The 15,268-nt window shown below is 40.3% G+C and overlaps 1 protein-coding gene across 2 annotated transcripts in view; it reads right to left on the bottom strand.

The window, feature by feature from the left end:
• Positions 1 to 15,268, bottom strand: part of USP31 (ubiquitin specific peptidase 31) — a 68,767-nt gene that overhangs the window by 42,197 nt on the left and 11,302 nt on the right. For both annotated transcript variants that reach the window (XM_043560298.1, XM_043560299.1), the window contains exon 2: positions 212 to 349. In XM_043560298.1, the coding sequence (XP_043416233.1) occupies positions 212 to 349 (138 nt within the window). The remainder of the gene's footprint in view (positions 1 to 211; positions 350 to 15,268) is intronic.

The following is a 15,268-nucleotide window of genomic DNA, read 5'->3' as shown; positions in this document are numbered from 1 at the left end:
CTAAGTTCCTTAGAGACGGCATCTCTCGTATCTTATGCTGCCAGCACAGCAATAAACGTGGGGAAAATCCTCTACGTATCCCTGAATTTTATACTCACCAGGAGCTTAGTCTATTTCACTACATTAACTAAATGCAAACTGCAACAACTCCTCAGTGGAGGTTACCCTGCTCACTGCTCCCTGGCTGCCCCAGCAGGGTGCGCACCCTCACCTTCAGAGGAGGCTGGCCGCTCTGCTTCACAGCATGATTGAGGTCCTCATGAACTCGGTCCAAAAGCCACAGCAGAAACTCCTGGGCATCATGCTGGGAATTTCCCCGATATTGCAGTGCGTTCTTTGACACAATACTCTACACAGGTAAATAAATCAGCATGAATAGTCGTGAATTCATGGCTTTAAAGATGAACTATTTATAATCCCAAAGAAGGATGCAAGATCTCAAGGGTGTTACAAGTACTTCCTAGAAAGACAGCAATATAAAAACAGACGCTTAATGTAAAAACCCCACCCCCAGAAACATGTACAGAAAACTTAAATGCACCTACCCAACAATCCTACTTTGAGAAATGGATCTAAAGGAAACCATGAAAACAGCATGCCAAGACTTCTAAGAAAATATTTATTCGTCAGGCTTTATAATAGCAAAAAAATGATAATAACTTGAACATTTAAAAACAAGAACAGGTTAAATAAGTAACAGAGCATTGAATCATAAACCAAAGGATAAAATAAACACATCTACAAAATATAAATGACTGAGTGAATAAATAAGTAAGGGGACCAGATAAATCTTCTTTATAGAATTCCAAATAATTAATGTCAGTACTTCCCCCTCCAGGAGTTGGATCTTAACCTCCTACCTTGAGTAGTGACTTGCTTCCACTAGAATATGGAAAGAGGCAGGGGTGGGGGCATGGGGGCTGGTGAAAGGTTCTCGGTGAACTGGTTAATTAAGATCATGGCTCTGGAGCAAAGAACCTGGGTTCAAACTTCTGCCCCACCACTTGTATTTGTGAAGCCTGGATCTACTCTCTTCCAAAGTAAAAGGGAGAATAATGGTTTAGTGTGATGGTTAGTGAGAATGCATGCACGATATTTTGTGTGTGAGGTAATAAGCACTCAACTTTCAGCTCTGAGTATGGGATTTGGAAGTATGGAGGAAGAAGGGGACACAACCGCACAAAGGGAGGGCAGTTAGAAGACAAATGAGCTGATGAGGCAAGAAATAATGAGGGTCCAAGCTAAGGCAGTGAGAACAGAAATGTGAAGGCAGACTTGAGAGATTTAGGAATTTAGGCAGTAGACTCCATAGGACTTGTGACCTAATGAATGGGGAGAGTGAGAAAGGAGGCATTAATATCACCAAGGTGTCTTCTCTGAATATGGGCAACCGATGGTACCCTTCATCAGGATAAAATGAAAAAGAAGTCTGGGGAAGAGGACTGCATTTAAAGTTCTGTGGAACCTCCAAGTAGAAGTACCTGGTAAACAACTGAAAACTACAGATCTGGGGCCTGGTGGAAGAGTGTGTGCTAAGGACAAAAATTTGGAAGTCAACAGATGGGTGGTAGTTGAAATCATGAGTACAGCTGAGACTGCCCAGACATAGTCATGAGAGATCAAGCCAGAAGACAGAATAATCCAGAGGACACTATATTTGGGGGCCCTCAAAGGAGACCAAGAGAAGGCCACCAAAGATATGGCAAGAAAATCAGGAGAATAGTCACAAGAGTCAAGAGAAAAGGGTTATGAAGGAGAGAGTGATCAACAGCGTTAAGAGTGATAGAGTAGGACAAAGAACTGAAACTGTCTACCGCATTTTCCAATTAAGATGATTATGGGTGGGGTGGGGGGCGGTGCCTGGTTGGCTCAGTTGGTGGAGAGTGCAACCCTTGATCTCGGGGTTGTGGGTTTGAGTCCCACACTGGGTGTGGAGATTACTTAAAAATAAACTATTTTAAAAAAGAAAAGAAAACAAGGGACAGACTTACAACTTGATAATGAGGAAGAACCATCACACCCTGATGATCAATTAGATGTGAATGGTAACAAAATGATGATTTACAAAGATTCAAAGTAAAGGAGGAAAAAATCAAAGGGACATGAATGAGAGGGAATACTGAGGTGTCAATTGGCAAAATTTACTAACTGGCCAAAGGCAGCAAAGGAGAGGAAGAACCCTGACAATAAACAAGGTTTCAGTGACTAGAAAGATGCCACTTGAATGCTATCTCGGAAAAAGGTACACAAAAGGAGAAATGGGTGTGGGGAGTCTTTACTATACTACAACACTTCCCCCATGGTCAGATGCCACCTGAATCGTCAAACTCAGTATTTCCTTTCTTGGTCTTCACCTTCCTCAATCTTCCCATAGCATTTTATACCTGACACCTTACCATCTTGAAATAGTCTGGCTTGTGGCCTTATGCACTCATTTAGGAGAACCAAAGCTGGAGCCACTGGTGTGTACAGTGGGAGAATGTGAGCTATAGAAGAGAGGATTTCACAGTAAAGAAAAACAGGCCAAAAACAAGCTAACAAACAAAAGACATTAGCACCAGCAGCACTGTTGATGGTGTGGCCAACTCAGGATGGAAGAGAAACAAGTGACTGGTGATACTATTATTAAGGGATACAAAGAAGAAATGATGGACAACACCAAGGTTTTTAGTTTCTAGTCTAGGTAGACAATGAGATCAGGAACAGAGGAAGAGATGGGGGACAGCAGAGCTTCATATATGGTGAATCTGAGGTACCTAAATGATCGCCAGTGAGGTGAAGTCTGGTGCTCAGGAAAGAGAACTGAGCTGCCAAGTTAAATCGGAGAGGCACTCACCTTCCGTATGAACATGGAGGAAAAAAAAGCAGAAAAGGAGGCAACCAGGATCTTGAAGAATGCTAGCACAGAAGGGACAAGTCACAATACAGAAGCCAAGGAAGATAAGAGTGGCCAGGAGAACCAGAGACGGAGGCAGTGATGTAAACTACCGCAGGCAAGCCAAGCAGGGCACTGACGTGGTCCCTGGGAAGGGCAAGTTAAGAGGCTGACTGCAATTTCAGTCATGCAGAATACCGACCAGAGAGGGTGGGAGGGAAGAAAAGGTAAGGAAACTGAATGACTGCAAGAAGACCACCCTTCATATGCAAGAGGCTCGGTTATAAAAGGGAAGAGGAAAGATGCTCTGCCCACTGGGGGGCTTACAGGGCAGAGGGACTTACGCACTGAGAGAAGGAGCTAACAGAAGGGAGACACAGCAGAAAGAGGATTCTCCAGTGAGAGGTGAAGGTGGGATTCAGAAAAGAAGTAGAGAAGCACCTTTAACAGGAGGTGGGAGACACAGAAGGGGAGGAGGTAAGGATGGTTACGGATTCAGAAGTTATAGACAGGAAAGCAGGGAACCTTTGTTTCTGTTTGTTCTGTGTTGTTCCTTTTTGGAAGAAGCAAAGGACAACTGCCAAGAGGAAGTCTCAGGTGTGGCAAGGTTAATGACAAATGTCACGGCATGTTGCTGGGCATGTTGCTGAAGCATAGCAAATGTCTGGCCCGGGAACCCTCTCCCGTATTTACCTCCAGTGGGGGTGAGGGATTTCTCAGCATATGCACGATCCTAAGAAACAAATGAACTGAAATCAGGCTCTTCACTTGTGTCACAGCAGACACCTCATGCACAGTGTCCATCACATTTCGGAGCGGGGATGATGTACAGTTAAGACTGATTTATGATTCCTGCCGCTATCACTTCAGCTCATCTGGTGCCTTAACTGTCAATCGCGGTGTATAAGGTGCCGTATGGAGGCTGCTCAACAAGATTTTTGTTGGGCACGACTCCACAGGCAACAGGACTTCCACAACCACTGTAACCAGGGCAAAAACCTCACCCTAAATCCCTACATCACAGACTGTTTTACAGGGAACCTCGCTGAACACACACACTAACCCAAAGGATCCTTTTTCTGCCCCTTTGCCTCCTTCACAATGGTGACTTATTCCCACTGCAGAGACCCAAGGGACTATTTATTTTACTTCCTACCAAGACAAAACAAAACAGAATAATCTAATAACCATCCTTTAGTGTGTGTTACAGAAAAAAAAAAAAAAAAAAGTGGGAGCCAAGAAGGAAAAATAGTGGAGGGGCACCTGGGGGCAATCCTATACTCGTAGGTTAAGCATCTGACTTTGGCTCAGGTCACAATCTCAAAGTTTGTGAGTTTGAGCCCCGCATCTGGATCTGTGCTGACAATCAGAGCCAGAACCTGCTTTGGATTCTGTGTCTCCCTCTCTCTCTGCCCCTCACCCGCTTGTGCTCTGTCTCTCTCTCAAAAATAAATAAACATTAAAAATTTTTTTTAAAAAAAGGAAAAATAGTGGGAATCAAGAAACCTGGGCTGGATTTCTGGCTCCGCCACAAACCACTGCTTGTCACAGAACCACTGATTCCTGATTTATAAAGCGAAGCAGTGGAGTTGGCCATCGATGACACCCCTGGTGTCCCAAATCTTCACCTAAGCTCTTCCCCCAGAGTCCCAACAAGCGATTTGATTTTTGCTTTGGGTCTCATCTGACATTGCTTTGGTTTGCCTTTTATGATTTTTTGCATAATTAAACCTTAGTTTATTTTTATTTATGTCCTAAAATCAATCCTTTTGTGTTTTTGCAGTTTTAAAAAAAGTTCATTATCGCTGGAATAGGTCATCTATAAATAGGAACATTGCTACAATCTGAGAATTTAAATTTGTCACTTCTATGAAAAATAAATATGAGCCTTTTTTAATTTTTATTTTTAAGTAATCTCTACACCCAACGTGGGCCTCCTGAAATCAAGAGTTGCATGCTCCATGGACTGAGTCAGCCAGGTGCCCCAAATATGAGCCTTCTTAAAATCAACCTTGCATATTTATGTCTACTTTATAGAATGGGGGTATGGCATTTATTTGGAAAAACATGAACTAACCTATTGGTTTAAATCCTATACATCCTACTATGAATAAATTTGACCATCACTCCAATTTTCCTTTCAGTTAGGGTGATCCTTAACTTCCAGTTGCTAAACAATAAAGGTTAAACAAATTTGTAGAGCTTTCAAGTTTCATAAAATTTCTCTTTACCCTTCAAATAAAACCTTAAGGTTTTAATAAAACCTTAAGAGAGCTTTTTTTTCCCCTTACAAAGAAAAAAAAAAAAAAAGGAGCTGGAAGCATGGCCTAGGAAAGAAAAAGAATTAAATCTCTCTACCTGGAACGGTAAAATCAGACATGAGGTTCTTTCTTTCTTTCTGTAGAGCCCTAGTACAGAAGCAGCAGAGTCCTGGGCTCCAGGGAAAAGACAGAAACTGGTTCAAGACACACTTTATCTGATCCCAGGAAGAAGACAACAAAGCATGAGGAAGGGACATGGCGGTATTGATTTGATCAGGAGCTGGGTTTACCCTTTCGGGGAAAAGGTAGCTTGCCAAAACTCACCAAACCAAATTATCACTGACCTTCCATGATTCTATGCCAGAAGAAAAGGAGAATTTATTTCCAGTGATTCTGGGTAAGAAGCAGAAGAACTTGGGAGGACAACAGTACTTACATGTTAAGAGAAAGATGAGATGTGAACAGATGAGTTCAGAGATGGCATCTAAAAGTGAAATTTGGTTTCTGGACTGTGCTGGAAAGAACAGAATAACACTTGTCTTGAGAAAAGTTCCATCTTTTGAATCTGACTTTATGGACAACTACTAAGTTGATGAAGAATAATTAACCAAAACATAAGGGATGAAATTGGTGCAAATGGATGAATACTGCAAAACCAGACATGACCCATGAAAAACAGTGATAGAGAGTGCCCATACAACAGAGTTCCATACCAGGGTACAGAATGCAGCCATGCTCAGAGTTCCCTGTGTCCTGAATCCATTCTTTGCTCCTTATCTTCACCTCTGGTGGGGAAGTCTTTTCACATAACGAAGTTAGGCCAAGAGGCCCTCGGTATTAGCCAGTATTAGCCAGCCGTGGCAACAACAGACCCCTGAAAGAGACTGTAAAGCCTCCAGACTTTCACACATACTTTCCCTATGACTCGAATGCCCTCCACTCCCATTCCTCAAATGCATTCCCTTACTCTCCTTCCTTGGTAGGGTGGAGTGGGGAGCTGGGTGGGAGAGGACAGAGACAAAAAAGAAAAGAAACAACAGGAAAGGAGCTTCCATCCAAGATGGAAAGACAACTCAATGAGAACAGTAGAGAATGCCACACGCAGCCTGTTTGTGTGTCCATGTTTGACCACAGGGGAAAGGGAGTTATTTCGGGTACAGAGCTCCTTCATCGTTCCAGACAGAAGGGCCTAACAAGGGTGACTTAAGTATAGCTGTTCCTTGTATACAAGTTCTCATGATTCAGACTCAGGAACTAAACAGATTTGGACAGCAAGAGATATCTGCACTGTTAAAAGATTAGATTTGGATATTAAACAGACTCACATGTACCATAAAGACTTGGTGGCAGAGACTCATTGCTGAAATAGAGACTAGAAAAGGGTATATATCTTCTCTTTAAAAAAAAAAAAAACAACAAAACGCTATAATAAGAATGTTAAGAAATGGTTACTGCATTTCAAAAAATTACAAGTAAGGTGGAAGTAGGGTCAAGAGTATTAGAGATGGGATGATAGGGAGAAAAACAAATGGAACCCCAAGTGGTTCATTCAGATGAACAATGAGCAAACGTGTCACAACAGATCCTAACGCTATACTAAGGTAGAAAATACAGCAGCAAGAGAAGGCCCCCAAGTGTATAAACAGTGGCTGGAAGTTTCTGCTAGAAATGCAACAGAAACAGAAAGACTAGATTCTGAACACCTGGGTTCAAGTCCTCTTTCCACCACCTTTTACTTCATGTGTGGTTTCTCTGAGCCTCAGCTAACTTTTCTGTAAAATGGGGGTGAGAATACTTTTCTAAAAGAATTACTGTGAAGCTTTAATGAGATTTATTTTACAAACTCTATAAAAGCATTTCATAAACTCTTAAACTCTACACAGCTTCTATTATTTAAGCTGCAAAAGTCAAGAAAAAAGAAAGGAATTATCCTATACAAGCCTGGAAAATGTCAAAGAGAAAGAAAAGCACTGGCTCTTGACCCCTGGCTGCACATTAGAATCAAGGGAAATTAAAAAAACAACAACAAAACAACGAACTGGGAGCAGCCCAGAGACACTGATTTAATTATCTACAGTGGGACCTGATCATTGCTAATTTTTTTGAAGTGTGATTTTTTTTTTAATTCTATTTCTATGTGAAGCCAAGACAGAAAGAACATGGTCACAGTGGAAAAGCCTTGAAGTTTCACTTCCAAAGGCACTAAAATTTACAGGAGGCTCTTGTCATAACTATATTATATCACTTATTACACTATGCTGTATTTGTATCACCAGAACATATAATCCATCTGCCTCCACCACTAGACAGTGATCAAGAAGGTCTTATTCAATATTATTTCCCCAATATCTAGCAAATGCAATACATGAAACAAACAGTAATAGTAATGGCAGTTAATAATTGAGTGCCTATAAAGTATCAGGTGTTAGACTAATTATTTATAGGTGTTATTTCTTATAAAATTAATCCCCCAAAATTCCCCATTTTGTTAAGTATTATTACCATTATTTATAGACAAAAAAACTTGGGCTCAGAAAAAGTGAAATAACTTGTCCAAAGTTACACCGTTCTTCAACCTCCTCTAATTAAAACAGCCTTAAGGCATTTTTGTCCATAATCCTTCAATAAATGATTTTTTTCCTTATATGACTCAGGATCATACAGGGCTTGGTCATTCGGTATGTCATTTCTCAATGCAGACATAAAACATATGTTAGAAACTGAACTACAGCTGTACCAAGCCTGAGGCTTCTGGGAGTTTATTTGCTTTTAAATAAATCCTTGTTAATCGGTGTTTGTTTTGTTGTAATTTGCATTTTTCCTATGACTGAAATATGACCCAGAAATAAAAATGGAGTTTATCTAATTGAAATGTTATTATTTGAGGGGTAAGGAGGAATTTGGACTATGTCAGAAGATCAAGTTGCAGCATGTGAAGAACTATGTCCTGCCTGAATGTCCCAGGATGCTAGAGAAAGCAAACAATAGAGAGACAACAATGTGGCTCTGGAGAACTACATCTGTCTCTCATCAAAAAGTGTAAAGGGGAGTGCTTTCACCTTAAAATGCTCAAGCTGTTCTGCTGGTGGCGATAAATTCCGATCCAGTCCATCCTTTCCAGCACACCCCAAGTGGCCAAGCCTAGCCAACTCCAAGGTTAAAGTCAGCTCAGGTTGCCAAAATGTGTTTATGTATCTAATCAAGTAATTTAAGTAACTCAGGAGTATCTTCTTTTTGGTCTGTCATTATCCAACATATTTCTAAGATTCTTGCCAGTCACAATAAAATAAAGCCTTTTAAAAAGTTTGTGGGTTTTTTGTTTTTGTTTTTTAGAGGAAGGGGGAAATTTTGGCTAACAATACAGTAAAAAAAAAAAAAAAAAAAAAAAAAAAAAAGCATACATCTAGTCCCAATTTACCCAAAAGGCCATCATCATATGGGAGTGTAATAATCTTCAACAGTTAAAAGTCGAAACAGATATTCTGGAACCCCCTCTCCTTGCTAGATGGGATGCTGCTTGATTCATGAATTATTTAATAAAACTAATTATATCTTAATTTTTTTTAAGTCAAAACAGAAAAACTAGAAAATTCATCTAAATATCTAAGAAACTACAGGAGTGCCTGGATGGCTCAGTTGGTTGAGTGTCTGACTTCAGCTCAGGTCATGATCTCATGGTTCATGGGTTCCAGCCCCGTATCAGGCTCTGTGCTGACAGCTCAGAGCCCAGAGCCTGCTTCAGATTCTGGGTCTCCCTCGCTCTCTGCCCCTCCCCCACTCACGCTCTTTGTTTCTCAAAAATGAATAAACGTTAAAAAAACTTAAAAAAATACCTAAGAAATTATTTTTTTTCTACAGTGGAATTTTATAAAGTTTTAAAATCATTGAGAAATTAATATGTAATACAATTAAGTGAAAAGAAGATGCAAAACTACATATGAACATGATTTCAAACTTTTAAGATACATTTTTAAAGACCTTTTTGTCTTTTATCCTTCAAAATATACAGCAAAACATTAACAGTCATTGCCTCAGAATGGCAAATTTTAGGTGATCTATCCCTTTCTTCCTTATATGTTTCCATATTTCTGATGTTTTCTAAAATGGTTTTGCTGGTAACAACGACCAGGTCGACCAGGTGGAACTTAAGGGGATCTTACGAGAGCACACCCTGGTATTTTGGCCAGGGAACCCAAATCTTCTGCACAGAAGATGGGGCTGGCAAAACACAGATATGTACCTTATTTGTAGTTACGGCTTTGGCCCCAAATCCCAGTGAATCAGACTGTACTATGCTGAGAATTTCTTTTTTCTCTAATAGACAGACCTAAGGAGCCTCAAAGCAGTTTTCTGCCTAGCGTAATCCTAAACTCAAACCCATACCAATCTTTGGATCTTATCACTGGAGGAAAAAAGTGACAGCGGCTAGCATCAAAGAAAATTGGCGGAAAGAGACAGGAAAAGAGTTTACGTCTACAGACACCCACCAAGGGCCTTTTTAAGCCACCGTGGCTTGCCAGGTAGGAGGTGAAAGCTTAGCCCTAGGAAGAGAAAAAGACAGCCCAGGATCAGCTTCCTGATCAAGTGGACAGAAGCAGAGGAGGAACATAGGCTTGGCTTATAAACTCAGCACGTGGCACTGCTCACCAGCCCAGTGGCCAAAATTCTTGGTTGAGTGGCACTGCTCTTTGGGGTGGAAGTGAAGTGCCCTGTACCCCCTTGGAGGTAGAACAGGGTGAGAGAGACAAGAAGTAGGGAACACATAAGGTCAAGCCTTGAATTATGCTGAGGCTAAACATGCATATATTTCTTACATAACCTGCGTGTGTACGTATGTATGTAATTATACACAAAGAGACAAAGCATGCATCCTCTTCATTCTGAATATATTAGTATCTGGTGATAAACAGATCTCAAGTTTTTAATTTTTGTTTTTTAAGTTTATTTTCAGAGAGACAGAGACAGCATGAGTGGGGGGGGAGGGTCAGAGAGAGGGAGAAAGAGAGAGAATCCCAAGCAGGCTCCGTGCTGCCAGCAGAGCCCAATGTGGGGCTCAAAACCAAGAACTGTGAGATCATGATCTGAGCCAAAATCAAAAGTCGGACGCTTAACCGACTGTGCCACCCAGGCGCCCCCTGAAATGTTTTTGACTAAACAGTTTTATAAAGTAATCCAAAATATTCTGCAAATAATCTTGTTTTGAAGCATTATTGTTACTGCATTTTGATAACTGAAACATCAACTAGTAGTAACCAAGAGGTATCATTCAAAACAGATCCAGCAAGTTTCACTACAAATTGTGTTCATATTGCCATAAACCCGAATGCCATCAACCCAATTATATCTTAGCTGGCTGACGATGTTTTCAAGTCACAGGCCTGCCATGTCACTTCTCCACATCCAACACTGTGTAGGCCTGAAGGTCAAGCCAGGTTGACTCCTGAGCGGCAGACAGGTATGGTCTCCAAATCAATCCTGGCCTCTGCCAGTTCTTTCAACTCTCACCATGAAAATCAGATTGCATAAAAACAAGCATAGGGACTCATTCTGCCTCTAGGTTTTCCCTAACAAAGTACAATTTAGAACCTTCCCAGCCTCAGCCTGGTCTGGCCTGACCAATTCTAGTTAGTTCAGGCCTTGGTCATCTGACGGTAGAAGGGGAAGGCTAAATGGAAGAGCGTGTGAATACACAGAAAACAAAGGGAAGTCTGCGAAATCAAAACAGGGTAACTCCCTAAGTTATCAAAATGTTGCTATCATATGGGTACACTTCCACTCTAAAGAACAGATGAAGCTGTCCTACCTCACTAGTAATTTAAGACATCAAAATTAAAACAATAAAATGCTATTTTCTATTTATCAACCTAAAGATTTCTATTTTGCAACAGTGGGGTACAACAGACATTCTTACACACTGCTAATGGCACAACCTTATAAAATAAGGTAACAATGTAACTTACGGATCTTCAAACTAAATAAGCATTGACCCAGGAATTTCACAGAGTATATGCTAAAGAAATAATCAAAAGTAACTGTAGTTTTCTTATTGATTCTAAGAATTCATATGTTATGAATAATCACCATTTTCTGCTTGTAAAAAAAAACAGTAAAAGATTTATGTAAAAATTATTCATCACAATCAGAAACATCCAAAAATAGGTCATCATATACCTTCATACAATGATCTGGAGGTTTGTGACAAAATTAATCATAATACAATATGAAATGAAAATCACATGATGTAAAAGTATATATACAGTTTGATATCAATTATGTTAAAACACATCCAGAGGGGGAAAAAGGCAAGAGAGTAATACCAAATAACTTATATACATTTTCAATTTTCTTTTTTTAATGTTTATTTATTATTTTTGAGAGACAGAGAAAGAGAGAGGGAGAAAGAAAGAGAGCGCGAGCAGGGGAGGGGCAGAGAGAGAGGGAGACAGAATCCCAAGCAGGCTTCAAGCCGTTAGCACAGAGTCCAATGCAGGTCTTGAACCCACGAACTGTGAGATCATGACCTGAACAGAAAGAGACTAAGAGTCAGATGCTTAACCAACTGAGCCACCTAGGTGCTCCTCAATTTTCCACCTTCAACCTTTTACATATTTTCTAAGTTTTCTACAATAACTTGGTAACTCTTACCAAAATAGATTTTATCTCATAATGAACTTAAGCAGAAGCAACCACACACATACTTAATGCAAACCAAAAACACAATGAGGGGTGCCTGACTGGCTTAGTTGGTGGAGTACGTGACTCTTAATGCGCAGGGTTTTTGTGAGTTTCAGCCCCATGTCAGGGGTAGAGTTAGAAAAGAAAAGAAAAGAAAGAAAAGAAAAGAAAAGAAAAGAAAAGAAAAGAAAAGAAAAGAAAAGAAAAGAAAAGAAAAGAAAAGAAAAAAGAAAAAAAAGAAAAGAGAGGAGAGGAGAGGAGAGGAGAGGAGAGGAGAGGAGAGGAGAGGAGAGGAAAAGAAAGGAGGAAAAGAAAAGAAAGATGTCACTAAAAACAAAACAAAAAACCACACAGTGAAATACCACTTCACATTCACTAGGATTGCATTATTTCATTTTGTTTTTTTTAACAGGCTCTATGCCCAATGTGGGGCTTGAACTTACAACCCTGAGATCAAGAGTCGGAGGTTCTACTGAGTGAGCCAGCCAGGAGCCCCCAGGATGGCTTTAATAAAAGACAGACAGTAACAAGTGTTGCCGAAGATGTGGAGAAACTGAAATACTCATGCAGTGCTGGTATGAATGTAAAATGGCGCAGCCACTGTGGAAAATAGTTGGACAACTGCTCAAAAAGTTAAACGTGGAGTCATAATATGACCCAGCAATCCCACTCCTAGGCATATACCCAAGAGAAATGAAAACATATGTCCAAACAAAAATTTGTGCATGAATGTTCACAGCAGCGTTATTCATGACAACCAAAAACCTATGTCCCAGGCTTGCTCTTACAGGCTGGGCTAGTGAATGTGTGAGCCAGCTGGTTGGTTTTTCCTGCTAAAATGTTCCCATCACTCAGGTGTAAAGGAACCGATGGCTATCAAACACCTTGATCTGTGAAGCTGGTATCATACAGCAATGAAAAGTTAAGTAAGGAAACGGAGGCTCAGTGACCAGCCCAAGATCTCAGTTGCTCCAGGATTCTCACTGTATTCAAAACTCATTCGTTCAGATTTTCAAAAGGGAAGGGGCAGACCTGCCCCTTAGCTGCCCTCACCCTCCTCCTGGCACTATCCTCTGATACTGACAGCCTGAAGCCTGAACCAGAATTGGGTATCACCAGGAAGTGGGTGCGGGCAGTTACAACAGCCTAACCAGCTGCCTGGCATCACAAGAGAGCCTCAAAGGGTAATAATCAACAGGTCTCCAACCTGACCAACCCTTCCTCCCGCTGGATAGATGATAAAAAGCTGCCAATGCTCCTTCCTCTCACCCCGCCTGTAGGGAAACGTAACTACTCTCTTCTTTCCTTCCTGCCACTATTAAAATCCTGATATTGACTAGTAGGTATTTCCCAGGAGCTACTGCTTTTAAAGGAGTTTGTCTTCTCTTTAGACTCTAAAACGAGGGAGATTTACCAAGTTGTCACTACACTCTTACAAAGGGACCCTTATTTTGGGTAAGATTAAAGAATGTTCCAAATTCATGTATCTTTAGAATTACTAGGAGCACCTCGTGTCAGTAGCAGTTCTGTTATTCTTCTCCAGCTATAGAGAGCTCTGGACCTCAAAGAAAAGGCTGAATCTCCTCTATCACAGTTTAAACACAAGCCTTTCCCTGCCTCCCTCATTGCTCAAAATAAAGCAGATACAGAAGTTAATTCCCTGCCCGTTCACTCACTCATAAAGATGCATACGAAAGACAGGACCGGTTACTATGGGAAATTTAGAGAACCACAAAATTAAAAGTCTGTAGAGATGCCTCTGTTTCTTCATCTGTAAGACAGAAATAATAATTTATGTACCTACTTTACACTATTATAAGGAATACATAAAATAATCAACTGTGCAGGGCATGTGGTAAGCACTCATGTTACCTATAGGAAAGGCTATAGGAAAAAAATTCTATATAATGTGCTACCATTTATCTAAATAAGAGCAAATATGAATATACACACAACACACACATATACATACACACAAAGCAAGAAAATTAATTTGCTCATATTAAAACAATAAAAGAATAATTCATAAAATTTAGGGAGAAAGAGAATAGGGTACAGAGATCAAAGACAGAAACCAGACTTCTCTGAATAGATCTTATGTTGTACATTTGACTTCAGGCCATGTATTTTATTTTTTACATAATTATGCAACAAAATTAAATTTTCAAAAGTAATCCTTCAAAATCAAAAAGAAATAAATGACTTTAAGTACCTAGTTGGTGACAAATCCACACTGAGAACTATTCCAAGGGACCTTAAAATACAGGAATTTGAGGGGCGCCTGGGTGGCTCAGTCTGTTAAGCCTCCAACTCTTGATTTCACCTCAGGTCATGATCTCAGCTCAGGTCACCATCTCATGGTTCGTGAGTTCGAGGCTCCAGGCTGACAGTGCAGAGCCTGCTTGGGATTCTCTCTCCCTCTCTCTCTCTCTGCTCCTCCCCATTAATGCTTTGTCTCTCTCAAAATAAATAAATAAACTTAAAAATATTAATAAGTTGATTATACAGACCCAGTAGACCATGTCCTACAGACAAAACAAAAAAATACCAAAAATAAATCTTAAATATTTTTCAAGCACACATACTACTGGTGGTAGTATTGGGATTATTATCCTGAGACTTATGAGGACTGTAGGATAATGCCAATGAAAAATTACACTGTGCTGGGAACAGGGTTTTCAGCTTAGGAGAAAGGAGAAACAGATTCAAGATCAAGGAGTTCAAAGAAAAACCCTGAAACCCTTAAAGGGAATTATCAATAAGAATTCATGATTTTTTTATGTCTTTAAAAGAAGTTACGTATTTTCTAGCTCTCTCTACTTAGAAGACAAAGAAACCACATGCACTCCTAGGGCCCAGACTGTGGCTCTCTACCATTTGCCAAAAAAGGCAACCAGGGATCCTCAAAGAAATCACTGATCCCAGATCTGGGGCAGGAAATGTGTTAAGATGAGCCGGAATATCTTCCCTGGATTCTAGTTTGACATCACAGACTACTAATATCATGTCAGAAGGATTCAGGAGCCACTTCTACTGGACACAAATGGCACAATTTGGGCGTCAATTAGGCTAACAACTGTAACTGAAGTACATCAGATATACAGTTAAATCCATGAGTTCACATGGTTTTAACAAAAAACTCACTAACCACATTTGGAAATCAAGAAATTATTTTGAAAACCAAAATTAGGGGCGCCTGGGTGGCTTAGTCAGTTAAGCGTCCGACTTCGGCTCAGGTCATGATCTCGCAGTTCGTGAGTTTGAGCCCCGCGTCAGGCTCTGTGCTGATGGCTCAGAGCCTGGAGCCTGTTTCAGATTCTGTGTCTCCCTCTCTCTCTGACCCTCCCCCATTCATGCTCTGTCTCTGTCTCAAAAATAAACGTTAAAAAAAAAAATTAAAAAAAAAAAAAAAGAAAACCAAAATTAAAGGGGAAAAAAACCTAAACCATTTATCGCG

The sequence above is a fragment of the Prionailurus bengalensis genome, chromosome E3, assembly GCF_016509475.1.
Source record: "Prionailurus bengalensis isolate Pbe53 chromosome E3, Fcat_Pben_1.1_paternal_pri, whole genome shotgun sequence".
Classification (NCBI taxonomy): Eukaryota; Metazoa; Chordata; class Mammalia; order Carnivora; family Felidae; genus Prionailurus; species Prionailurus bengalensis.
Note: the sequence above shows the minus strand (reverse complement) of the source record. Positions and strands in the feature narration are given on the sequence as shown.